The 24,437-nt window shown below is 67.8% G+C and overlaps 1 protein-coding gene across 1 annotated transcript in view; it reads right to left on the bottom strand.

Moving 5' to 3' along the window:
• Window positions 1-285: 285 nt before the first annotated feature.
• COL18A1 (collagen type XVIII alpha 1 chain) overlaps window positions 286-24,437 on the bottom strand; it is a 183,013-nt gene continuing 158,861 nt past the window's right edge. The window contains exons 10-38 of the mRNA XM_071214500.1: window positions 24,224-24,286; window positions 23,770-23,796; window positions 21,975-22,106; window positions 21,279-21,338; window positions 19,493-19,519; window positions 18,881-18,916; window positions 18,451-18,522; window positions 18,150-18,185; window positions 17,272-17,361; window positions 16,296-16,325; window positions 16,128-16,154; window positions 15,624-15,686; window positions 15,176-15,250; window positions 14,756-14,782; window positions 14,194-14,247; window positions 13,809-13,883; window positions 11,213-11,281; window positions 10,793-10,835; window positions 10,212-10,274; window positions 6,957-7,000; window positions 6,577-6,699; window positions 6,105-6,258; window positions 5,952-6,025; window positions 5,455-5,586; window positions 4,462-4,494; window positions 2,687-2,929; window positions 2,123-2,320; window positions 1,802-1,917; window positions 286-715 (exon numbers count right to left, since the gene is read on the bottom strand). Coding sequence (XP_071070601.1) covers window positions 502-715; window positions 1,802-1,917; window positions 2,123-2,320; window positions 2,687-2,929; window positions 4,462-4,494; window positions 5,455-5,586; window positions 5,952-6,025; window positions 6,105-6,258; window positions 6,577-6,699; window positions 6,957-7,000; window positions 10,212-10,274; window positions 10,793-10,835; window positions 11,213-11,281; window positions 13,809-13,883; window positions 14,194-14,247; window positions 14,756-14,782; window positions 15,176-15,250; window positions 15,624-15,686; window positions 16,128-16,154; window positions 16,296-16,325; window positions 17,272-17,361; window positions 18,150-18,185; window positions 18,451-18,522; window positions 18,881-18,916; window positions 19,493-19,519; window positions 21,279-21,338; window positions 21,975-22,106; window positions 23,770-23,796; window positions 24,224-24,286 — 2,400 coding nt within the window. The 3' untranslated portion in view covers window positions 286-501. The remainder of the gene's footprint in view (window positions 716-1,801; window positions 1,918-2,122; window positions 2,321-2,686; window positions 2,930-4,461; window positions 4,495-5,454; window positions 5,587-5,951; window positions 6,026-6,104; window positions 6,259-6,576; window positions 6,700-6,956; window positions 7,001-10,211; window positions 10,275-10,792; window positions 10,836-11,212; window positions 11,282-13,808; window positions 13,884-14,193; window positions 14,248-14,755; window positions 14,783-15,175; window positions 15,251-15,623; window positions 15,687-16,127; window positions 16,155-16,295; window positions 16,326-17,271; window positions 17,362-18,149; window positions 18,186-18,450; window positions 18,523-18,880; window positions 18,917-19,492; window positions 19,520-21,278; window positions 21,339-21,974; window positions 22,107-23,769; window positions 23,797-24,223; window positions 24,287-24,437) is intronic.

Genomic DNA, 24,437 nt, shown 5'->3' with positions numbered 1-24,437 from the left:
GCAGGACAGGCCCTGAGCACAAGGCATGGGTGCCAGCGGGAAACCGAGTCAGCGCCCCCAGGCCGCCGGGCCTGCCTTCTCCATGCTGGCAGTCCTGGGTTAGCCTCGTCCAGTCCTGCCAGGGTCCGGCCTTGGGTCTGATCTTGGCCCAGAGGGCGCCGCAGGGAGCGGGGACAGTGCCATGTATGTCCCAGCAGCTTCTGCCACAAGCGGCCCAGGCCATGGCCGGCAGGGTCTTGCCAGTTGGAGATGAGTGATGGGGCAGAGTCTGCAGCAGGCCTTCGGTTTTTAACTTTTTAAAAAATACTCTTTGGCTCCTTTTATTTCTCGAGGGATACATGAAAACGTGACTGTGCAGGAAGGTGCCACCAGGGTCCCTCCCGGGGGTGGCGGGCTCCTCCTGGGGATGGTGGGGTCCTCCCTGCGGGCGGCGGGGTCCTCTGCCCCGCCTGTGGCCGGTCCTCCCCTCCGACTGTCCGACTGTCCGTGCCGGCAGAGGTCCTACTTGGCGGAGGAGGTCGCGACACTGTTCTCGACGCACAGGACGACGAAGGCGCTGCGGCAGCTCGCAGCCCTCTGCTCCAGCAGCCTGCCCGCCAGCAGGGAGGACGCCTGGCCCGTGGCCGCCGCGTCCTCCGTGCGCCATGTCTCGCAGTAGCTCTCCGTCAGCCGGCGCCCGCTGGGGTCCGAGCCATGCCACACGCTCTTCTGGGGCCTGCAAGATGCACCCAGGCTGTCGGCCATGCCGGCCCCTCCTCCTGGGGCTGGGACCAGCCCACTTCCTTCAGGCCCCCAGTGCATCTCCCGGGAAGAAAAGGGCCACTCCCCAGGGGCAAAGGCTTGGGGGGCAGTGGGTGGGGCCTGGCACCCCCAGGCTGCCTTGCGTTCAGCTAGGGGCACACCTGTGGGTGGGGCAGAGGCCTGGCCGGGGCCGACGCCAGCCCTTCCCAGCGACGCGCTCCCAGCCCCCTGCTCGCTGCCCCTGCCCTGGCTGGACACCACCTGGCCTCTGAACATTGAGGGTCTGGGTTCCGGCAGCGTGGACAGAGGATGGCCCGTGGCAGGCTTCTCAGGGCCCCCAAGGGCCCTGGATCCAAGCCCCTTCTGACACCCAAGACCACCCTTGTAGGGGCCTCGTGGCAGTGTGCACACACTTCTGCGCTTGCACACACTCGAGTGCACACTTCTGCGCTTGCACACATGATTGCACGCACTTCTGTGCTTGCACACACTCGAGTGCACACTTCTGCGCTTGCACACACGAGTGCACGCACTTCTGCGCTTTCACATACTCGAGTGCACACTTCTGCACTTGCACACACGAGTGCACACACTTCTGCGCTTGCACACACTCGAGTGCACACTTCTGCGCTTGCACACACTCGAGTGCACACTTCTGCGCTTGCAGGCACGTGCTCTGCAGGAACCTGGGAAGCTGAGCGTCCAGGCGCGTGTCGGGGAGGCGGGGAGCACGGAGCCACCCAGCGGTGGGCGGGCTGGTGTGGTCACTGCCATGGCCGTGCCCTGACAGGCCGGCTCTGCCCTGGCGGGGAGGGGTGCGTGGCCGCCCGCAGGAAGCAGGCTGGACGGAGGCTGCGGGGGCGGCCCTGGAGGCCTCCTTCGTCCGTTCCTGCTTGTCTGATCCTTCATTGGTTGGGTAGCAGGTGCTTGCCACGCGAGGCACCACGCGGCACCCCATGGCTCACCGGCTCCCCTGCTGGGGTCTGCTGGACGCGGGGTGACCCCCTCCTGCCGCTCCCTGCCGGCCCAGCCCGGGTGGCGCTCAGGGGCGGGGACCTACCAGGCCGGGTGCCGCAGCACGTCCCTGCCGTCGAAGGAGAGGATGCGGGCGCCGGGCTGCAACTGGCCCTGGGTGCTGGAGAACAGGGCCTCCCAGCTGCGGAACAGCACCTCGTCCTGTGGGCGGCGAGGGCGCGCGGGGCTCAGGCCGGGCTCCCGTCCCGCAGGGCCCCTGGGGGCGCGCTCGGGGTGGGCGGGAGAGCCCCGCGCTGGCACACGTGTGTGGGCCCACAGCAGCCACCGGGAGCGGGGCAGCGACCGCGCGCCGTCCCCCGCACCCCGAGAAGCCCCCGGCGGGAGTGCACGCCCAGGCCGCGCCCACCTCGAGGTTGACGATGGGCACGCTGGCGCGGTCGGCGCGGCGCACGATGCTGTAGAGGTCCTGCAGGCGCGATGAGAGGAAGGCGCGGAAGGTGCCGGCCAGCCCCGCGGCCCGCGCCTGCTGGAAGCACTGGAAGTCGGCGCCGCGGATGCCGCGCAGGCCGCCCGTCAGTGGGCCGTTGAGCGCCGCCAGGTGCAGCTGTGGGACAGGCCCGTGCTCTGAGCGGCGGGGTCCCCGAGGGTCCGGGACGTGCCCGCCCAACGCTGCAGCCTGCACCCCCGCTCAGGGCTGCGGGATGTTGGGGCAGCAGGTGCCGACAGGTCTGCCCAGTCCAGGGGCAGTGGGGGGGGGGCGTGGGCCAGGAAGTAGCCCACCCCGCTGCCTGTGTCCAGCTGGCCGCCGCCCCTCCAGAGGAGGCTCCCAGGGCACCTGTCCCCAGCTCTGCCACCACCCGCTTCCTGACGTGGCCGGGCCCCCTTGGCAACGGTCATCTGGGGCGGAAGCCCCTCTGCAGCCGGCCTGCGCGCCGCCCACCCCAGACCCCCCAGGCACCGGGGCCCTCACCACGGGCTGGAAGTCCTGGTGGACGTGGGTGGGTGTGCCCTGTGCCGCCGGCCGGGGGTGCAGGTAGGAGCCGTGGTGCGGGACCCCGGGGTAGAGCTGCGTGTCCACCAGGCGTGGGGGGTTGGCCAGGATGTCGTCTGCCCGCCAGGGCCGCGCCGTGGAGTGGGCGTGCTCCCGGCGGGGGTAGGGGTTGCCGTCGTGCAGCTGCAGCACGGGGGGCTGCAGAGCGGCCACTTCGTTGTCCTGTGGACAGAGGGGCGGCTGGGCCTTGGGCAGAGCCCCACGGGGACGCTCCTGCAGGCACACACTGTCCTAGTCTGGGGGGCTGGCCTCGTGGGTGCTGAGCAGGAGCTGCACCCCTGGACCCTGGTGGGTGCCCTGGTGGAGGGTGGGCTGGTGTGGGCCCCCGCCGCACCCTATGGACACCCGAGTGAGCCTGCTCCCGGCCGGGCCGCCCTCCACCCAGGCACCTCCACGCCAGGTAGCCCTCCACTGACTGCCCCTCCCTCCCCTGGGCCACCCGAACGGCAGGGCCCTGCACGGCTGCCCCGTCCCAGAGCGGCCCCTGAGCCTCTGCTCACGCCTGGCCCGGCCCCACCACCCCAGCTCTGCTGATGCTGCTTTTTGCCGTAGCACTGATGCCTCTGAGAGCCAGAGAAGAGCCCCGTGGGGACCGCTGCCTCCCTGGCCAGGGTCTGCCCTCGGGGCGGGGGCTCCGACTGCTTTAGGTGGATCCCCGGGACTACTTGTGAATGAGTGAAGGAGGGAACGTGCCAATGGGAGGACGGAGGTCAGCGCACACAGACGCCTCATCAGGGCAGAGTGTGACACCTCCCCTCAGCTGCTGAAGAGCCACGGCCTTGCTCAAGGAAGGGCCTGCAGCCGTGCGGACTGACGCGTAGGAAGACTCGTTTCCCCCACCACTCACCCACCCACCACCCGTTCATCTATCCACCATCCACCTGCCATCCTCGTTCACCATCCATCCACCCACCATCCATCCATCCATCCATCAACCTCCTCCATCCATCCATCATCCTCCACCATCCATCCATCATCCTCCATCCATCCATCCATCCATCCATCCATCCATCCTCCTCCTCCATCCATCCATCCATCATCCTCCATCCATCCATCATCTTCCATCCATCCATCCATCATCATCCATCCATCCATCCATCCATCATCCTCCGCCATCCATCCATCCATCCATCCATCCTCCTCCTCCATCCACCCATCATCCTCCATCCATCCATCCATCCATCCATCCATCATCCTCCGCCATCCATCCATCCATCCATCATCCTCCGCCATCCATCCATCATCCACTCATCCATCCATCCATCCACCCATCCACCTCCCTCATCCACCCACCCACACACCCATCCACCATCACCCACCCACCCACTCTAGAAGCACCTATGCCTGTGCCTGACCTGAGGGAAGACAAAGACAAATGGAAAGTGGATTTTGTCCCCAGGGGTTTCTAGTCTGGGAGTGATGAGCCACACACACCCATGGGGAGCCAGGCCAGTGGGTGGAGCCTCCCTGGGACAGCCAGCTGGTGATGGGGTCCCTGCCGTGGATGTGCCCTCCATTCCGGCACAGGCTGACCAGCAATCTGCATAGACTGGGATCCAGGATGAAGCACCCAGCGTTCCCCACGGAGACACCCCACCGAGGGGTGGCTGCCTTCAAGCGCCCCTCGTGTCCTGGGCGTCCACTGGGCCCTGGATGTGAACGTCTAACAAGTGTGGAAAAGAAAAACTCCTTACCGTCCCACGTGGCAGAGGGGTCCGGGCCTCCAGCTGCAAGAAAATGCCAGGGTTGTTCTGGGGCCTTCCAACCAGAACCGGCACCAAAATGCCCGGACACCTCCTTCCCCGCCCCTGCCCAGTGCTTCTCCCAGCACCCGCCCCTCCCAGGGCCCTGCCCCACACCTGCCCCCTCCCAGCCGTCTGCTCCGTGCACCGCCAGCTGCTCCCCCCACCCTGTGCCTCCAGCAGTGCCCACACATAGCAGATGCCCTGCTAACATCTGCCAAGGACCCAGGGCGTCCTGGGGCCTCTCCGTGGCCAAGGGACATCCAGGACCTGGGCAGGGCACAGGGGGCTGGAGAAGCCCCCAGCTGCTCAGGGGCCGCCCAGTGCAGAGTGTCCACTCAGACCCCCGAGACTTAGGCAAAGGGGGCCCCGGGCTGGCCTCTACCCGACCTCACGTCTGCCACGTAAGAGGCACGTGGCCTGTGGGCCTGGGGCCCTGGAGGGGGGTGGGCTGCTTGCGGGGCCGCAGCCCCTGCACCCCAGGCTGCTCTGGGAGAGTAGGCGAGAGGTCAGCCCCCCAAAGGGCCAAGGCGGACGGAGGCGGGAGGCCCGTGTCCGAGGAGCTGGGCCTTTGTGTGATGGACCCGAGACCCCGCGACGAGCGGCTGTGGGCGCCGCAAGGGCGTCCTCCTCAGGGTCCTTGGTAACACGGTGTGTGAGCACATGGCGCCAGCGTGCCACGACACGGGCGCACGTGACGAGACGCATGTGGGGTCCTTCCCTCTGCTGGGAGGCAAGGTCCAGGTGTCTTGTTTGCTGGCCTCTGTAGTTCAGGTGTGTACACGCGTGTGCACGGCAGCCTCGCTGCCACGTGGGCAGATATCGCGTGGCATGTGGCAATTTCATGCTCCCATGCCGGGAGGGCCTGCTGGCGCTGGGGCAGGGGCCCTGCCCTGCACGGGCGTGGGGTGTCTCCCGGCCGCGTCTGCGCGCTGCTGGACTCACCAGCACCTTGCGGATCCCGTCGTGCACGCGGACGTACAGCTCCTCCCTCTCGGCCACGAAGAGCAGCCAGCCCTCGGGCACCTCGCGGGCCTGGCGCAGCATGGCCTGGTGCGTGGCCCAGATCCTCACCTGCTGGGGGGCCAGGCATGCGGCTGAGCACCCGGCCCCGGGTTCCCGTGGGGAACGGGCCACTGTGCCCGCTCGGCCCTGCCCGAGGGGCGGGGGTGTCGGGTGGGGGCGGGCGGGCGAGGTCGTGTGGACCAAGCCCTTAGGTCTTGGGTGGGCCCGGTGCTCCAGGCTGGACCCAGAAAGGGCCCCGCGGTGGCAGAGCTGGCCGGGCCATCCTCGGGGAGGGGCAGGGGGCGGAGGAGGCGCCGTGCTGGTGCCGGGGCTGCCCCACCCGCCGGCATCCCGCGTGCCAGGGCGGGGGTGGTCCCTGCGGAGCTCCCAGCCGCCCCTCGCCCTCCGCCCCAACACCCAGCCACCTGGACACTTACCCCTGAGGAGGCGCCCAGGGTGCCAGGGGGTCCCGGGGGCCCAGGCGGGCCTGGGGGTCCTGGAACACTGACAGCTACGAGAGAAGCTGGAGGTGGGCACGAGGCCGCGCTGCAGGGAGGGGCCCACCGGGCAACCCCCGTCTCCCGACTTACTCTGCCTGTGGGGGCCGGGGAACGAAGGGGGTCCTGGCGGTCCTGGGGGGCCAGGGGGCCCGGGCGGCCCCTGGCGCCCTTCATAGCCGATGCCGGGGGGCCCCTGAGGCCCTGGGGGGCCGCGCTGGCCCTGGACGCTCTCTCCCTTGGGACCCTAGTGGCGGCGACACAGAGAGGGTACGTCCCATGGCCTCGGGCCCGTCCCCACCCGCGCAGTGGCCTCAGCGCCCGGTCCCTCTGGCCTCAGTGCAGGCAGCCTCCCCGCCTGGTGCAGCCGCGTCCCACTCAGGGGAGGGGCCCAGAGGGGGCCACGGAGTCCTGGGAGGGCAGCCGGGAGGGCCACGGCACCCCTGGTCAGGCTCCGGACCCCCCGCCTGCCTGGGCCCTGCCGGGGTGGGGCTGCTACTGGGGGGGGGGGTCTCAGCCAGGCTGGCCCTGGGCTCGGCCCCGTGTGGGCGCCGGCACTGCTTACCGGGATCCCGGGGTAGCCGGGGGGGCCGGGGGGCCCTGGCACGCTGGAGCCGAAGAACCCGCCGCCCCCCGGCTCGCCCCTCTCCCCCTTTGGTCCCACGCTGCCTCGGTCTCCCTTCTCGCCCTGTGGGTGGAAATGCGTGAAAGAGCCGCCTCTGCGGGACGGGGCCCACGGGGGGCCTCCCGGAACCCCCCCAGTTAGGGAGGGCAGATGGAAGCTTCTGGGCCCAGGCCAGTCAGGGTTCACCCTCCCCGCCCCGGGCTGCACCAGCCGCGTGCCCCTCTGCCTCGGGGCCCCGCCCTCCAGAGCCAGCGCCCCCAGGGGCGCGTGGAGAAGCGGGCGGCCAGCGGGGGGACGTGCGAGCCCGAGACGTCACCCACCTTCATCTCATCCCCCAAGCTCAGGAGGTCGAGGGGGAACTGCCCTGCGGGACAGAGACAGAGTGAGACCCCCTCTCCTGCAGCCGCGCCCCCCGCGAGCACTCCCTTCCCGCCTTCGGGGCTTTGGGAGAAGGGTGCCACGCGGCAGGCGTCCTCCCCCGTGCCCCCACAGCACCTGCCGCCCCTTCCACAGCACCCCTTTAGCACCCGCCTCCTCCACGTGGCGCCCGCCACCCCCAGTGCCCGCCCCAGCGCCGGGACCCCATCGCACGCTGAGCAGAAGTGGCGGCAGCCACGTGGGAGCCGTGGCCTGTCCACCGTGCCGGCCTGCACCAACAGCCCACGAGGCTTCCTCCGGCCTTTCTCTCGGGTCTGAGTTTTTTTCTATGTAACTAATGTCTGATCTTTGGTATTTCTTTCTGTCTACTTTTTTCAAGTGGCGCGTGCTGCTCATTCCTAACCTCTCGAGCTGGGTGCTTGGGTGGTACGACATGTACTGCAACTAGGAGTTAACAGAACCCCTTCCGGTCCTGCGGGGAAGTGGCCTCAGGTCCACTCACCCTCGCCCAGGTCCTGGGAAACCGACGGCGGGGAGTGTCGCTGCGCCAGGCGCTGGGGACTGCGCAAAGGTCACCCTTCCCCCGCCTGGCCTGGGAGGGCGGGCATGGCCCGATGCCCGGCGGGCGCTGCAGCTCCGGGCGCGCGTCCCTGAGGCCAGATCATCAGCTCCGAGCCCCGGGGCCCACGCCCACCCAGCCCCGGCCACCCCTCGTGCCCCGACGACGACCGCCCTGACCGGCAGGACGAGGGCGAAGCAGCACCCTCCATTTCACTGTGTCCGGTTTCCATTTCCACTCGGCTCTGGTCACTTTTGCTCCTGTGTCCTCTTCCCTGACTCAGGGTCACTGGGGGTGCTGCCTCCAGGTGTGTCTGAGTTCTTTGTGATTTCCTGACTAATTCCACTGGGGCTGGAGACCATTCTCACCTGGCTTTGATTCTCGGTCCGTTTGCCGAGATGTGCTGCAGGACAGGCTGCGCCCAGCGTCCACTCTTCTGGGACCCTGACTCTTCTTTTGTCTACTTGCCCTGTCAGCTCTGGAGAGCTGGGCTAGGCATTTCCCCACGTCACTGACTTGGGTGCGTCGCAGTCCACAGGTTTTGCTTTGTACACCGTAAGGCTGTTATTGGGTGCACAGGAATTTAGAGTTGGTGGAGTTACCCTTTCATGTTATGGAAACGTCTTCATTTCTAGGAACGTTTCTTGCCTTGAGATTTGCTCTCTCCTTCCGCGCGCACAGCCTGCCCGGGCCAGCTGCTTTCTGAGCAGCGCCTCTCCCTCGTCTCCAGCGTCCACGCCCTTACCTGCCGGCCTCTTGCAAGCGTGGGGGGTTTGTTTTGATCCTGCTGGGGACAGTCTGTCTTGTGATAGGCTGACTGAATGCAAACCCAAGATGCGTTAGGGTTTAAGTCCGCCACCTCCCACCCATATGTGCCGTCTGTCCCACGTCCTTTTCCCCTCCATCGCCCCCGTCTTCAGGATCGAGCTTACTCCTCCACACTTCCTTTCTGTTAGATTATCCGTGTGCATGCCTCTCCCGCACTTGGCTTCCCGGGGAGGTCACAATGTGCAGGCTTGACCTAACGTCTAGAACACAATCCACCCCTTCCAGACGGGGCTGGGGTCTCGGAGGCTTTGGCTTCGCCTGCCACCCCGGGAGCACTGGCTCGCTGTTGGCCGTGGCCCGAGCGGCGTCGAGTTGCTTTCCCACTGCCCTTCTTTCCCGTCTCCCGAGGGGCCTCCTCGTGCCCCCAGGGTGGTGCAGCGGGCAGGGTCCTGGCTTTGCGTCACCTTCGCTCGGCAGGGTGGGCTGGCTGCAGGAGGCTGGCTCAGCGGCTCCTCTTTGGGCGCTGTGAGATCACGTCCTGTCTCTGGCCTGCTTTGGTGGAGGAGCCACAGGCTGTCTCACTGTAAAACCCTTCTGAACCTGTGACTCGCTAGCTCTCCTAGGGTTTTGGAAATCGTTGTTTCTTCTGTCTTCAGCTGTGGTCCCCTCTGGCCGCCCCACACCCTGCTGACGTCCTTCTCCCTCCAGGCTCCAGGCTGGCTGCACATCCTGTGCTGACCTCTCGTCAGCTCTCTCGTCTGCCCTAAACGGGTCCACAGAGTGCTTAATTCCAGTTGTTGCATTTTTATGTTCTGGAATTAAGCTTGAGTCTTTTTTAATAGTTTTCGGTTCTTTCATTTATTTTTCATCATCGCATTCGAAGCCCGCGCCTGATAGCGCCGTCTGGTGCGTCTCCCATGGGTCGGTTTTATCGTCTGTTTTTCCTCTTGTGTTCTGGCTAGATCTGGTCGTGTGGCTTGCCTGGTCATTGCTCATCACACTGAGGTTTTGTGTTTGGAGTCGCAGAAAGAATCCAAGGCTCGCAATGACTTTTGCTACTGGCAGGCTGTGGGGGTTCTTGCAGTCGGGATTTTCGTCTCTATCTGTTCTTGTCTACTTCTGACTCACCCTCACCCTTGGCTGTGGCCCCAGAAGCGCCCCCGGAGGCTGGCGAGCTGATGACCCCCCAGCGGCTGCCCCTCGCCGCGGCAGTGCTGTGTCTGGAGGCGCCTGGGCTCCGCAGCTCCCTTGGGCCCAGAGCTACGGTGTGAGGTATCTTATCACCTCTTCTGGTTGGCCTGGGTGGGGATAGGATTCCAGCGCGTCACCCAGAGCCAGAAACGGAGCTCAGCAGGGGTCCCTGCACCCCTCAAACGGCGGGGTGCCAGGTGCCCCGCTGAAAGACCCTGCCCGAGCAGCAGCTACACGGCCTCTCTCCTCGCATGTGGCCTCGGAGGCCCTGCAGGGGAGGGGGCACCCTGAGATGCAGGGGAGGGGGCACCCTCAGGGCACCCCCAGATGCAGTGGGGTGCTGGTTCTCCTCTGGGGCCCCGCTGGGCCCTGGGAGGTCACTGCTCCTGTCGCCCACCGACGGGCGCTCACTGGAGGGGTCTCTGCTGCCTTGGTCTGCACCCACCACCATGGCCCCCCGCCCGGCCTTGCCGCCTTCCCCAGGCCTTGCCCCCAGCCCCCGGCACCTCCAGCTAGTCCAGTCCCGGCCAGGACGCCCATGGCCACCGCGACGTGCCAGCCCTGCCCTGCTCAGCGAGAGCTGGGGAGGGGCCTCCTTCCGGGATAGCCCCCCGTGAGCATCCAGGCCCCGCTCTGTGCTCTGGGCCCCTGCCCAGCCTCCTGACACCCCCAGCCTCACCTGGTGGCCCGGGCGGGCCCGCGTCTCCTTTGTCACCCTTGGGTCCAGGAGGCCCCTGGTGTCCTGGGGGAGCAGAGACCTTGGGGTCACCTGACATCCTGGCCCTGCCACCCGCACCCCAGGCTTGTGGTGCCCCATTAGGCGTCCGAAGGCAGGTCGGGGCCAGGTCAGGCTGTGCAGGGATGTCGGGGTCGGGGGGACACACAGCAGGACTGCAGGCCCGCAGGTGCACCCCATGACCCTGTACGCCCGGCCGTAGGTCGGGGCTATCAGAGAGCCGTGCAGGAGGCGGGGTGGGGGCTCGTGGCCCAGAGGTCTGCTCTGTGGAGGGGTGAGGGGCGCGGGCCGGTGGGTGCTCCCGGACAGCCAGGGAGCTGCTGCTGACCGGTTTTGGGCAGGGAACTGAAAGGTCCCCCGAGTGCCAGCCCATCCCGAGGCTGCCCACAGGAGGAGCTGTGGTCAGGGCGGGTGGGGGTCGAGGGACCGGGGCTGCACGGAGAGCCCTGGACGGGCTACCCAGCCCAGGCCGAGCTACTGGCTGCAGCTGGGACCCGCCCAGACGCCCGGCCCAGGCTGCTTACCTGGAAATCCCGGAGGCCCCGGGCGGCCGGAGTCCACAAATGCCTGCAAAGCACGGGCCGCTGAGGGGTCACCGCCCACCCCAGTCCCCGAGCCTGAGGCTGCCCTCGGGGCACATGGGGGCTGGGAGGAGGCGCACAGGATCCCTGGGGCTCCAGTTCTGCTCTGTGACACCCACCCCAGGCCCAGGGGCTCCCAGACCAAGGCCAGCCCCCCTCCCTGGCCCTTCTCAGGGACTTGCCCACCAGATGTGGCCTCCCAGATGGGTGGGCCTGGGTCTGCAGGCACCTGGGGGCCACATGCCTGCCTGCGCCCCCGCCCCAGCGGCGCCAACGCAGGATGGAGGGCAGGGGCCGACCCTGCCCCGGGCACTTCCTGGAGCGGGGGGGGCGGCAGGGTGAGGGGGTGGGGTGGCGACTTACGTTGCTGTCGTAGACTGGAGTCCCCGGAGGGCCTCGGGGCCCCGGCGGTCCCGGGGGGCCGGGTGGACACTGTGCAGGGGACAGAAAGGACGGCTCGGGCCACGTCCACACCCGGCCCCCGACCCTGATGAGGACGGAGATGGCGGGAGCCAACAGCCAGGTCGTAGGAAACCGAGCGAGTCCGACAAGGCGCAGCCGCGCACACGTCGGCTCCCTGCGCACGCTGAGCTCCCCGAGGACGAGGACCGGCCCCTTCGTGGCTCTAAATCAGAGTCTCGCGCAAAACCGCCTTGCAGCGAGCTGGGCCAGAGCTCGCGACTCGCCGGCTGTGGGCTCGTTGACCGCAGACCCCGGGCGGCGCTCAGCACAGTTTGAGGCTAAAAAGTTACCTCCAGGAGGCACGTGCTGAGAGGGCTTCGGTTCTGTGTGTGGGTTTAATTTAAAGGACAAAGAGCGCTGGAAGAACTGACCCTCAAAACATGTTTATTCCAAGTAATAAACCATGGGATCTGAAGGCTCAAGAGTGGGACCAAGGTCCCAGATGCGAAATGTGGTTTTTGTTCCCCCCGGGAGGGCCTTGCCAGGTGCCCAGGATGTAGCCCGAGAGGCGGGCAGCCCTGGACACACGCCCGTCCTGTGAAAGCCGCTACAGGAACTGGAGGCCGCTCTTGAGGGCCCCAGGCTCCCTTCAGCGCTCCCACCTGTCCTGGGTAACTTCTCAAGCTGTCTGGCTGAGGTCAGCCCTGGAAGGGACCCCCTTGTCGGGAGCTGGTGGGCTCCCAGGCCAACGTGAAAGCCCAGCAGAGGCCCGTCCCTCTTCCATCAAGACACCTGACGAGGGCTTAGTGAAGAGTTTTTTTGTTGATTGCCTACCTACAAGCTATAGAGACACATTTCTAATGAGAAAAAGTAATTTAATCTGCTTTAGCAACAAAAAATACTGATAAAGCACACCTACAAAACTCCTACAGCTAACATCACACTTAATGGAGAGAAACCAGATACTTCCCCCTAAGATCAGGGACAAGAAAAGTACACCTCCCCTCACCACTTTTATTCAGCCTCATACTAAAGTCCTAACCAATGCAAAAAGACAAGAATAGAGAAAGTAAAATGTGTATTGCTTGGAGAGAAAAAATAAAACTCTTTGTTCACAGATGATGAGGTTGTCCATGTAGAAAATCCCAAAGAATCAACAAAAAGTACCTGGAACTAATCAGCAATTTCAGCAAGGTTGAAAGGTACGAGATCAAGAGATAAAAGGCAACTGCTTCCCTTTATGCCAGCAATGAATACATGGAATTTAAAATTAAAAACGATACCATTTACATTAACACCAAAATTACAATACTTAGGTATAGATTCAGCAAGATACATGCAAGATCAATATGAGAAAAACTATAAAACTCTGATCAGAGAAATTGAAGAAGACCTAAATAAGCAGATATATTCCATGTACAAGGAGAGAGACACTCAATATTGTTAAGATGTCACTTTTTCCCAAATTGACCTATAGACTGACACAATCTCAATCAAAACCACAGCCAATTATTCTGGGGACAAACTGACTCTGAAGATCATATGCAAAGGCCAAGAGCAGGCAGAGCGAACACAACCCTGAAGCTGAGTGGAGTGGAAGGACTGACTCCTACACACCAGAGGGTGTGGGAATGGCAAACAGGAAAGTAGGTCCACGGGCAAAACAGACGCACGCAATAGAGCCAACTGGTCCCTAGTGTAAGGACGACGTCGATTCTGTGGAGAAAGGACCGCCCTTTCGACAAATGGTGCCGGAACGACTGGGCGTCCACAGGCAAGAAAGTGGATGTAGACACAGACCTCCCACCCTTCACAAAATCCACTCAGGGAGGGTCAAGGCCTAACTACAGTCAATGCCAGGAAGCTCTGGAAGATGACAGGTGGGAATCAAAGTGACCCTGGGTTGGCAATAAACGGTGATGATCAGAAAACAACACGATTAAGAAATCAAAAGTGAGAATTGCCTGAAATGTTTCCTTTCTGGACAGCCACGTCTTCCCACCCAGCCAGGACACGCGTGCTCGGGGCATCTGGCAGGCTGGGGCGTGGCGCCGTGGGGAAGGGACAGCTGAGGGAAGGAGGCGGGGGCCTTGCCCCGTGCACGGGGGCCGTGTCCCGTGGGGCCGCTCGAGCCTCCAGAAGCCGAGCTCCTAAGTCTTGGTGACAGGTGTCTTAAGTAGGAAACCACTAGAAACGGTCTTACCCTGGGACACTACGGAAAGAAACACGAGTCACCGTGAGAGCACGGCGCTGGGCGAAGGGCGAGCTGTGGGCGGGGGCCAGGCCCAGGGTCCAGGCAGGCTGCGGGTCCACGCCCGGCAGCGGCCCCACCCTGAGGAAAACGGGCTGACTCCTGGTTCCGTGGACGGGGGTGTGTGTGTGCACCAGCGTTTGTGTGCACGCGTGTCACGGGGTGCAGCACGGACGTCGTGGCTGTAGGCCTGTCCCATTTGTGTCCAGAAGAGGAGCCGCTGCGCTGCAGACCCTGGCGCCCGCTCCGGGTGCCCTGGCCGAGCCCCACCCCCACAGCCCCGCCGCCGCCCCCCCAGACACTTACCTGCATGCCGACGCCAACGCCGGAGTCTCCGGGCTCCCCCTTCTCCCCTTTCAGTCCGTTCACGCCGGGCCGACCCTGCGGTGCGGTGAGGGGGGGCCTGCTCAGCCCCACATCCCCGCAGAGGGGCTGCCCCTGCCCGTGGCACCCCTGGCCGGCCGACCCCGCAGCAGGGGGCCTGTGCCTTCTCTTCCCCCCGAGGCCTGAGGACGTCGGCTCGGCTTCCAGGGGGAGGCGCAAATGGTCAATCCCGCCGGTCGGCTGGGGTGGGGTCCAGTGTCCTCTCTGCACCAAGCCATCGCTCCCCGGCGGGGGCTGCGTGCTGACCACCAGCCCCAGCCGCGGCCCCGCCCCAGGGAAGGCTGACCCCAGGCCCCAGGCTCCTTACCGGCCGTCCAGGGAAGCCGATCTCCCCCTTGTGCCCAGGACGGCCGTACGAACCCTGCAGGCAAACGCGCGTCCGCGTCACAGAAGGGCCGGTGCAGGTGAGCGGGCCAGAGGCCACGGCGGGCAGGGCCGCTGCACCCCAAGCCGGCACGTGGCCGCAGCCTCCCCACCGCACCCGCAGCCCCACGGCCGACGGCGCCCCCTGCGCGAAGGCCACGTGCGCCCCCGAGGGGCCAGCACACGGCACCCACGCACGGGATTGCCTGCACGGGATTGCCTGCACGTGCGCCACGCCTGTCCACGAGGGACCAGGGCAGGACGAGCCTGGGGCGGCCACGTGGCCACCACGGAGTTCCGGGGCCACCCTGACCCGCCCCCCCACGCCGCATCTAGAGCCCCCGCGCTCGGCGCTGGCGGCGCCTCTGGCTCCCAGTGGCCCGTTCGTGCTGGCTCCTCTGGACGCCGCAGCCACATGCCAGCTCGGCACTGGCGCCCGTGGACCCGCATCGTCAGCCCAGTCTGTGCACCCCCCAGACACCCCAGCGCGTGCCGGGCATACTCACAGGGGGTCCTCGGAAGCCTGGCTCTCCCTGCAGGGACCAGAATGCTTATCGGTGTCGGGGGCCGAGCCCCCCCCCCGCGCCCCCGCCTGCCCTCCGGGCCGGCCCCATGAGGCATGCGCTGGGGCTTCTCGCCCCCCTGCCCACCCGACCCCTCCTTCAGGGCCGAGGCCGCTGGGCCCACCAGGGAGGAGACGAATCACGGGGATGTGCTCAGGGGCCTTGGGGGGCCCAGGTCCAGCCCTCCAGACCCCCAGGGCCTGCCTGTGCTGCCGCCTGCCGGGGGCGGGGACCAGGGCACAGGACCGGGAAGGCCGTGGACGAGGGGGAGGGCAGGAGAGCTCTGATGCCACGGAAGGTTCTAGAGCCCTGCAGGAGTGTCGGCCAGGGCGCGGCCCCAACGTGAGGCCGCGCAGCCCTCACCTTGGCTCCTTTCTGGGCGGGGGCCAGGACTCCGCCGTGGGCGCCGAGCGTGGCTCCCGGCTCGCCCTTCTCCCCCTGGAATGGCACAGCCTGCGGTCAGCGCCGCGAGCTTCACGCAGCACGCCCCCTGCTCCGCGCCCGGTGCGGGCCCTTCCCGGGAGCCCGTCCACGACCCACCCCGGGGCCCTGCGGCTCCCGCCATCGGGGTCACGGGCAGGGAAGCGACCCCGAGTCAGAACCAGCCTCTGCGTGCAGCCCAGGTCTCGGCCCCCCTGACAGGCCGTGGGGGGCTCCCGGGTCCCTGCCGGGCTCTGCCGGGTGCCATCAGGGCCCGTCCACTTCGCTCGGCACGGGCAGCGGCCGCGGAGCGGGGGTGGGAGGTTCCACGGGGAGCGCCCGCCTTCTGGGGTCCCCACCTTCTGGGGTCCCCACCTTCTGGGTACCCTACCTTCTGTCCAGGGAAGCCCGGCTCGCCTCTGGAGCCTAGGTCGCCCTTTGGCCCAGCCGGCCCCTGGGAAGGAGACCAGGCCGGAGTGAGGCCCCGAGTGGCCCAGCCCCCACAGCTCCGAGGACCCGTCCCAGCCACTGCTGCCCGCCCCCACCTCCCACCTTCTCCCCATCTCCCACCATCTCCCACTGCCTCCCAGCACCCCCCACCGCCTCCCCACCATCTCCCACCACCCAACACCCCCTATCATCTCCCACCATCTCCCCATCTTGTACCACCTCCCCCCACCCCCCACTTTCCCTACCACCTCCACCCCACCTCCCACCGCCCCCACCTCCCACCTTCTCCCCATCTCCCACCATCTCCCACCATCTCCCCATCTCCTCCCACCTCCCACCACCCCCCACCACTCCCCACCACCTCCCCCCATCTCCCACCATCTCCCACCATCTCCCCATCTGCCCCCCCACCCCAGGGAGTGGCGGTGGCCCCGCAGCTACTCACGGGGAAGCCTGCATAGCCCGGCCTGCCCTGTGGGGAAAGGGCAGTGTCAGCTCTGGAGTGAGGGCCCAGCCAGGCAGGCCAGACCCACAGGCAGCTGTTCAGACCGGACGCCGCGCGGCCTGCACCCGAGACCCCCGTCCCAGAGCGTTTCTTAGATACGGCACGTACCTCGGGCCCTGGCACACTGGCAAGTACCTTCTGTCAGCAAGCCGGCCAAAAAGCAAACAAAGAAAAGGGGAAGCTACACTTAACATGGACCTTCAACTGCAAACAGGATCAGCAGTTACAACGGCAGAGAGCACCTGCCCAGGAGCCTGCCTGCTTTCTGGTTTCCGGCCCCTCGCGTGCTGCCAGGGGAGGCCGGCTCCTCTGCTCTGCAGCTCACTGGGGTCACGGCCCCCGTGACTGGGCCATGGCCCCCGTGCAAGGGCCCCCGTGACCGGGCAGACCCCCGTGACCGGGCAGGCCCCCGTCCCACGAAGCGTCCCGAGGACCGCAGCCCCTGCCCCCGTGGGCTCGGAGGCCCCCGCTCTCATTCAAAGTGCCTGGATGCTTGCGCGCGCTGAGCCCCCACGCGGAGGCGGCGCCGCCTGCACCAGCTCCTCGGTCCTCGTGGGGAACAGCACGGCCGGCAGCCACGGCACGTGTCGGCTTCCACGGCGGCACGCAGGAGCTGGGACTCGAGGCCCAGGGGCCGGCCCCAAGCGGCAGCCCTGCCCGCGGCCGGGAGAGCGGGGTGGGAGCCGCCAGCGCACTGCTGCCGGCCGGCCGGGGCCCCGGAGCCCGGGGCCCAGCTTCCTGCCTGAGAGGCGGGCGCGTCGCAGGCCTGCGCCTTCTCTGCCGTGCAGGGGGCGGGCCGCGTGCATCTGGGGCTGCAGTGCCACGGGACACGCGGAACGCGCTGCTGGCAGCTGTGCCTCAGGGATGAGGAGGCAGAGAGGGAGAAGGGAGAGAAGGAAGGGGAGGAGGACGGAGGGGATGAGGCAGGGGGGAAGGGAGGGGAGGGGAGGGAGAGGGGATGAGGCAGGGGAGTAGGGGGGAGGGAGAGAGGGGAGGGGGCTGCCCCATGAACTGCCCAGGCCCTGGCCGAGGGCCCTCACCCCCCCCCCCCGCTGGAGCCAGGGCCCCATATCGGGGTCCTCACCTCCTGGTCCGACAGGTAGACGACAGGCCCCGGGGGTCCAGGGAGCCCCGGGAGGCCAGGCTGCCCCACGCCGTCCACCCCTGGGCTGCCCTGGAAGAGAAAGCCGCGTTGGTGCTCCCTTTCATGGGGTATGGCCCCCCGGGACGTGGACGGGGCCCTGGGCCCACAGTTGTGAGGAGGGGCCCCAGGCTGGGGACAGCGGGCTCGAGGCCACCCAGAGGGCAGCTCCGAGGGGGACCCTGCACCCCCACCCCAGCCCCAGAGCCACCCCTTCTGTGGAGAAGGGCGCCCCAGGAATTACAAGCACCAGCCCCCACCCCCAGCCTGCCCTCCAGCCTGCCCTCCCCACAGCCCCCACAGCCTGCCCCCCCTAGTCTGTACCCCCAGCCTGCTTCCACATGGCCCTCCCACAGTGGCTCCCCAGTCCCCCCAGCCTGCCCCCCATAGCCCACTTCCCCAGCCTGCTCCCCCACAGCCCTCCCAGCCTGCCCCCCATAGCCCACCCCGCCAGCCTGCTCCCCCACAGCCCCCACAGCCTACTCCCCCAGCCCACCCCCCATAGCCCACTTCCCCAGCCTGCTCCCCCACAGCCCCCCCAGCCTGCCCCCATAGCCCACCCCCCCAGTCTGCTCCCCCACAGCCTGCCCCCCAGTCCCCCCAGCCTGCCCTCCCCACAGTCCCCCACAGCCTGCCCCCCCACAGCCCACTCCCCCACAGCCCCCACAGCCTGTCCCCCACAACCCCACAGCCCGCCTCCCCAACCCGCCCTCCCCACAGTCGCCCCCAGCCTGCCCCCAGTCCCCCCAGTCTGCGCTCCCATTGCCCTCCCTCCCGAGTTCCCGCCTGCCGCAGCCCCCCGCAGTCCCATGGACACCCACCTTCTCTCCCGGGCTCCCTTTATCTCCTTTGGGTCCCTGTGAAGAGGAGGGGACGACTCGTCACGGCAGGAAAAGCGCGAGACTCTGGCCAAGGGCCGGCTCTGACCAGGGACGGGGAGGGTCCTTCGTGCACGGCCCCCTGACCGCTGGGGGCCAGGCCCCTCGGGCAACCCCTGGACTGGCTCTGTGGACCCCGCGGGCTGGTGCCAGCTCTCTTGTGACGGCTCCTGGGGCGGGGCAGCGGGGAGGGGCCTGGCACCCGGGACCCACCCCCCAGCGGCCCTGAGCCCCGGCCACTCACCGGAGGCCCCGCCGCACCCTCTGTGCCCGGGAGGCCTGGCAACCCCGCAGGCCCGTCCTCGCCGACTTCTCCCTGAGGTGGGTGGTCAGAGCACCCAGGTCAGCCCCCGCCACGCCGGCCCCCCCAAGAGCCTCGGTTCCCGGGGAAGGCCCTGCCTGGGCCCCCCACAAGGGCCGCTCAGGCCTGGTGATCCACGGGGTGGGGGCGGGCAGGCAAGTGACGGGGGGAGGGCAGGTGAGGGGGGGAGGGCAGGTGGGGGACGGCAGCGTGTCTAGGCCCACGGGGTGGGGGGCCGAGCCAGCAGGGGCTGGAGACGGGGTTCTTAAACTGCACAACCACAGCGGGGCCGAGACAGACTCGAGACACGGGGGAAGGGCGCAGGGGGCTGCCACGGGCCCCAGCCCCGCCCTGAACCCCAGAAGGCTCTTACCTTGGCCCCTGGGGGCCCAGCCGTCCCGGGGTCCCCCTGAGGAGGGTAAGGGGGCTCCGTGAGGGGCGCAGGGCCAGGCCACGCCCGGGGAGGGGCTCCTCTCCCTCCGCCCCGGCCCAGGTCAGGGGGCCGCTCTGGGGTCAGCCCCGCAGCCCCACTGTCCACAAGCTGCGCCCCCTCGGGGCCCCGGCTGGACTGTTCCGGAAGCTGAGTGACCGACTCGGGCTGGAGCCCTCCGTCCCCTCCACTCGGGAGCAAACCCCCAGGTGGTTTCCTGCCAGGAGGGGGTGTCGCCTCCAGGCAGGGGGAGCAGATGGGGGGAGGGGCCCGGCCGCAGCCCCACAGAGACGCTCCCAGGGTCTCGGGCCCCTTCCCAAGCCCACCCTGTGCCCGTGTCAGCTAAGACCCTGCAGATGTCTGAAACCAGGACCCCCGATGCGTCCCCTTGAGGGGGTCCAGGAGGGGCCCAGGAAGGGGGTCGTGCCCTTTAACCCCCTCTGGCCTTTTTGGCACTTGCAGATTTTCTCTGGCGAGATGTGCCGCTGTTGTGAGCAGAGGCACAGGCGATCCCTGCCGCCCTGACCCCGTGCGGCACGCCCGCTGCCCACTGACCTTGAGTCCAGGCTGGCCGGGCTGTCCCTGTGGGGGCAGGAAAGGCAGGCGGTGACGTCTGCAGCCGCAGGCACCGGGGCGCACGGTGGCACGCTGCAGGGACGCTTTTATCCCACGGGAGGGGGCCCCCTGAGAGCTGAAGGGTGGGCTCAGCGAGAGCCAGCTCACCAGGGACCCCGCAGAAGTCTGCTCGGCGCGCCCGCCCGGGGGCTGATGCCAGCCCTGCCCCTGCCCGGGGGCCTGCGAGAGAACCACCCGCAGCGGCCGAGGCCTTGTGCTCGTTAGCGCCCCGGAGCACGAGGTGCGTCCCCGCGGCCGGATTAAAAGCCGCCGGCCAGCGTGCCCTTTCGGTGGAAGTGGCTGCTCCCTGTGGCCCACGGGCCGTGGTAAGCTGGGGGCTAGAGACCAACTGACGCCTGGGGTCGGGGCGGCCGGCTGCCTCCAGGGGCTCTGGAGTCACTGACACGATTCCAGAGCCCATGGCGGTGGGTGGGCTCGGACCCTCTGCCCGCAGCCCCCGGAGGGGCTCAGGCCTCAGGTCCTCTCATGGCCTGAGGCTGCGCAGCTCCCGCAGCAAGTTAGGATGGTCAACCCCTAAAGAACGTGGCGTTACCCCAGCTGGAGCGGGCGGACGTTATGGGTGGCTTCCGGAAAGAAACACTGGGTTGTTTGTACGCTGGTCTTTTCCTCTGGGCTACATTGTGACTAGGGCTTGGACTGGCCGTCTCATAGGATGCTGAGTCCCTGCCCCTTGGCGAGTGGGGACTCAGAGGAAATGACACGGCAGGAGGGTCGGCTGGAGTCCTGATGCTCGAGCTTTGAGCTGGAGCCCAGGAAGTGAGCACAGAGGAGCAGAGCAGGCGAGCCAGAGCCTCAAGCCCCGGGGGAGAGTACGTGTTCACCCGACAGTACAGGGGCCTTGTGGAGAGACAGAGCCTGGAGAGCCTCCTAGTCCACAGCTGGCCTTGTGGAGGAAACAGAGGAGCTGAGCCCAGAGAGAAACGAGCCTTGGAAAGAGAGGAACCCAGGAAGCCTGAACCCTGCAGACGTCGCAGCCATCTTGCTCCAACACGTGGAAATGGACTTTGGGGAGGGAAGTAACTTATGCTTTATGGCCTGGTATCTGTAGGCTCCTACCCCAAATAAATACCCTGTGAAAAAGCCAGGAGATTTCTAGCACTTGCCTCAATACCCCATTTGGCTAATACCCTAGCATGCTAGGAATTATTCTCATAAAAGCCATGTGAAGCCTGGACGGCCCTGGGCCTGCGTGGCCAGTGCAGGGGGTGCCCCTGCCAGGATCTCGCACCCGGGGCGGGGCCGGGCTCGTGGGCGGGGAGGGGACGTCCCTCCTGGCGTCCCCTTGGGCTGGCCTCTGGGTGGGCTGGGCATCGGTGTGGAGCAGGAGGGAGGGACGTGGAGCTGCCCGGCGCCCCAGACAGCCCTCGCACGGCTACCCTGGCTCTCTTGGCTGTCGGCCCTGGCCCTCGTCGGCGCACGCCCAGAGCAGCGCAGGGGGGACTTTGCAGGGCACCCACACTGTCACTGAACCCAGATCTACCAGGTGAGAGCGAGCCGTGCCTCTGAACGGGAGGCGCAAGGCGATGATTGCCCCGGAAAGGCCAGTCTCTCGGGCCCGCCTGCCGTGTGCATCTCCACGGCTGGACTTGGGGACGCCTTGTCCCCCCGACTGTGTCTCAGCCCCGGGAGCCCCGGGAGGATGCGGGGGCCACGCTGGTTCTGCGGGGTCCGTGCCCATCCCGTGCTCAGCAGCCGCGGGCAGTACCTGCGGTCCATCGGCGCCCTGGGCGGTCCAGAAGGGTCCCCCGGAGCCTTCCATGTCATCCTGGAGAGACAGAGACAGACGCTCGGGTCCGCGCGGGGTGCCGCCCCAGGTGGGTGAGGCGCTCCCCCGGGCCTCGGCGCAGAGAGCGGCCGTCCTGCAGGGGGAGGCCCTGCGAGCGTAGGGACGAGCTGGGGGCGGCCCTCAGTGGACAGGGGTCTGGTCTGTGCAGTGCAGGGATGAGCCGGGGGGCCACCCTTGATGGACAGGGGTCTGGCCCACGTGGGTTCACCAGCCCTAGCCCGCAGGATGGCGTTTGCTTCAGGGGCCGTGGGGCTCCTCGGGCAGCGTCAGCCCACAGGGACGGCAGCAGTGGGCATGGGGGCTCCGAGAAGAGAAGGCAGGGTTAGGCGCTCGGCCACCTCGTCCTGACCTGGCGCCGCCCGGAGCGTGGTCAGGGCCACGGGGGTGACGGCAGAGACCGAGCCCAGAACCGGGCCAAGCCGTCCCGCTGGCCGGCACAGATGCACAGACGCACGGCCTATTGGGGGGGGAAACTGGCGGGGCGCATGGGGGTCGGCCGGGGGGCGCCACGGCGGGGCGCGTGGGGTGGGCCGGGGGCCACCATGGCAGGGCGCGTGGGGGTTGGCTGGGGGGCACCGCAGCGGGCCAGGCCCTGGGAGGCAGCAGGCTACTCACAAATCCTGCGGCGAATCTGGGGCCTGGTGGCCCGGGGGGTCCGGGGGGTCCCGGTGGTCCAGCTGGTCCTGGGGCTCCTACCAGGCCGGTCTCCCCAGGAAAGCCGACGGGGCCGGGGTCTCCCTGGCTCCCCTGCGGAAGGCGGGGAGGAGAGCAGTCATCCCGATGCCCATGCCAGCTGTGGACGCCCACCGCGGCCTGCCGCCCGAGGAGCAGCCAGCACCCAGGGAGCTCCGGGACCCGCGTCTTCCTGCGATAGACCCCCCTTAGAGTGGGGGTCATAGCGGGAGGCAGGCGCTCAGCTCCGGGCATCCAGCGCACCGCCGCGCGCCACCTCGACAGGTGGGAGGCCCCTGGGGCAGGGGGCAGGGGCTGCAGTCCAGCCCAAGGCCGACCGGGGCGTGGCCCGGCCCTCCGCAGAAGCGAGGGACCCTGGGGGGACAGCCAGCCGGGGCGGGGACCGTGGCAAGGGTCCCGGCTCAGGCCAGGAGGGTGGCGGGGATCTCACGGGCTCGGGGGGCTGAGCGAGATGGGGGCGGCGGGGGCCTGGCGGTCCCCAGCAGGCAGGCGCCGCCCCTTGGGGCCCCTCCGCTCCACCCACCCCCCACGGCCCCCTCCGGCCCGCCGCTCCCAACACCCTGCCCGCTAGGCCGCCCTCCCCGGGGGCCTTTGCCCTTCCCCATCGCCCACTGTGGCCCCAGCCGCTCTCCGAGCGCCCCACCGAGGCAGCTCCTCGTCCACCCGGTAGCTCGGAGGCGTCCCGGGTCACGCCCTGCGCTGCGGCCCCCTTTGCTTCCCGGGGTGTGGACGTGCCCAGCATCCCCCAGGGGCCGAGGGCCGGCTCTCCTGGGAACGACCCTCTTATCCTAAGACCCTCAGCCTGACCTTAGCAGGTCCCTATAAGCAGCTTGGTTTTTAAAAATCTCTTGGTAATCCCATCTCAATATTGAACATTTTTCCAGCTTCGGCCTTTTCTCTCATTTTGAACCTCGAGTAAAAACCCCTTGTCCCTAACCCTTGTGCTCACGAGTGCGGCTCGTGTGCTCTCGTGTGCACGTACGTACGCCTCTGGACAGGTGGACACGCGCCCCTCTCCTCAGGCCTTCTGGGCCACCCAACCCCTTTCCAATCCCACTCTGGCCTCGTCCTCACCCACTTCTCCCCTCGGGTGTCCTGGCGCCCCCAGCCACGGCCGCAGCCACGCTGGAGGCTGTCCCCGCCGCTCGGCCCCGCGTGGCGGGGGTTCTGGCGGCCCCCACCCCCCACCCACGCAGGGGTGGGGCCCTGGGGAGGGCGGCCACCACGCCCCAGCCCACGAAGCCCACCCAAGCCCAGGGAGCCGGCTGCCCCGGCCATGGCCTCGGACCCGAGGGGGGATTCCACCGGAACAGGGGCCCCAGTTTGGGGTTCCCAGGATGAGCCTCGGAGCCGTGACACAGCAGGGGTCAGCCTGTGCTGGAGGGGCCCGAGCAGCCTCCGGGCAGACCCCACCCCGACTCGAGAAGGAGCCTGGCCTCCACTGCCCCTCCTGGGCGCCAGCGGCCCCGGTGCTAATCTGAGTGTGCCCCAGGCCAGCAGTCCCTGTGCTAATTCAAGTATGTCCTGAGCCAGTGGCCCCCGTGCTAGTCCGAGCATGCCCGGTGCCTGCCCCGGAGCTGCAGATGACCAGGAGTGCTCTCCGGGTCAAGCCTGCGGCCGTCCCCCCCTGAAAAGTGGGGACCCAGGGTGGAGGATGTCGGCCCGCCGCACTCGGGCTCCTGGCGGAGGAGCGGCACGAGGGTGGCTCGGTGCGAACCTTCGGTCCTGGGGCGCCGGCTCCACCCTGTGGGACAGAGAAGGGCGTGTGACCGGAGGGTGCCGGGGGGAGCCGGGGAGGGCGCCTCGGACGTAACCAGGAGCCCCCGCGCCTCCGCCACGCTGCTGGGCGAGGCAGCGCCCCCCGCCCCGGGTCCCTCGGCCCCTCTCCTGGCTCCACTGTGCCGTCCTGCGCAGTCCAGGGACCACTGACGAGCACCCAGGCCGGCCAAAGACCCACCTGGCCCTGCTCGGACGATGGGCCCCACCCGGCCGGCCGGCGGCATACAAGGTCCGAGCAAGTGACGGGCCGGCATTGCGGAAATGCGGCCAGGCCAGTGTCCCCCGTGCAGGCCCAGTGGTGGCCCTGGCTGACGGCAGTGCTGGCAGCCGCCCACCGCCCAGTCCGAGCCCCCCAGCCGGCCCCGGCCCCCTGGACGCTGGGAGCGACTTACGCGGTCTCCCTTCGGGCCGCCTTCTCCTCGCCGTCCCTCTTTTCCTGGAGGCCCCGGGGGCCCCTGGGGGAGAGAAGAGCGAGTGGGGCCGGAGAGGCCGGAGCTGCCGAGACGCGCCTTGCGGTGAGCAGAGCAAGGGCCGGGGAGCGCTTTGCCCGTCGGCCAGCGCCAGGCCACGTGTGGCCGGGGTGCACCCGCGGCAGGTGGTTTTGAG

Source organism: Dasypus novemcinctus, chromosome 4, assembly GCF_030445035.2.
Source record: "Dasypus novemcinctus isolate mDasNov1 chromosome 4, mDasNov1.1.hap2, whole genome shotgun sequence".
Classification (NCBI taxonomy): domain Eukaryota; kingdom Metazoa; phylum Chordata; class Mammalia; order Cingulata; family Dasypodidae; genus Dasypus; species Dasypus novemcinctus.
Note: the sequence above shows the minus strand (reverse complement) of the source record. Positions and strands in the feature narration are given on the sequence as shown.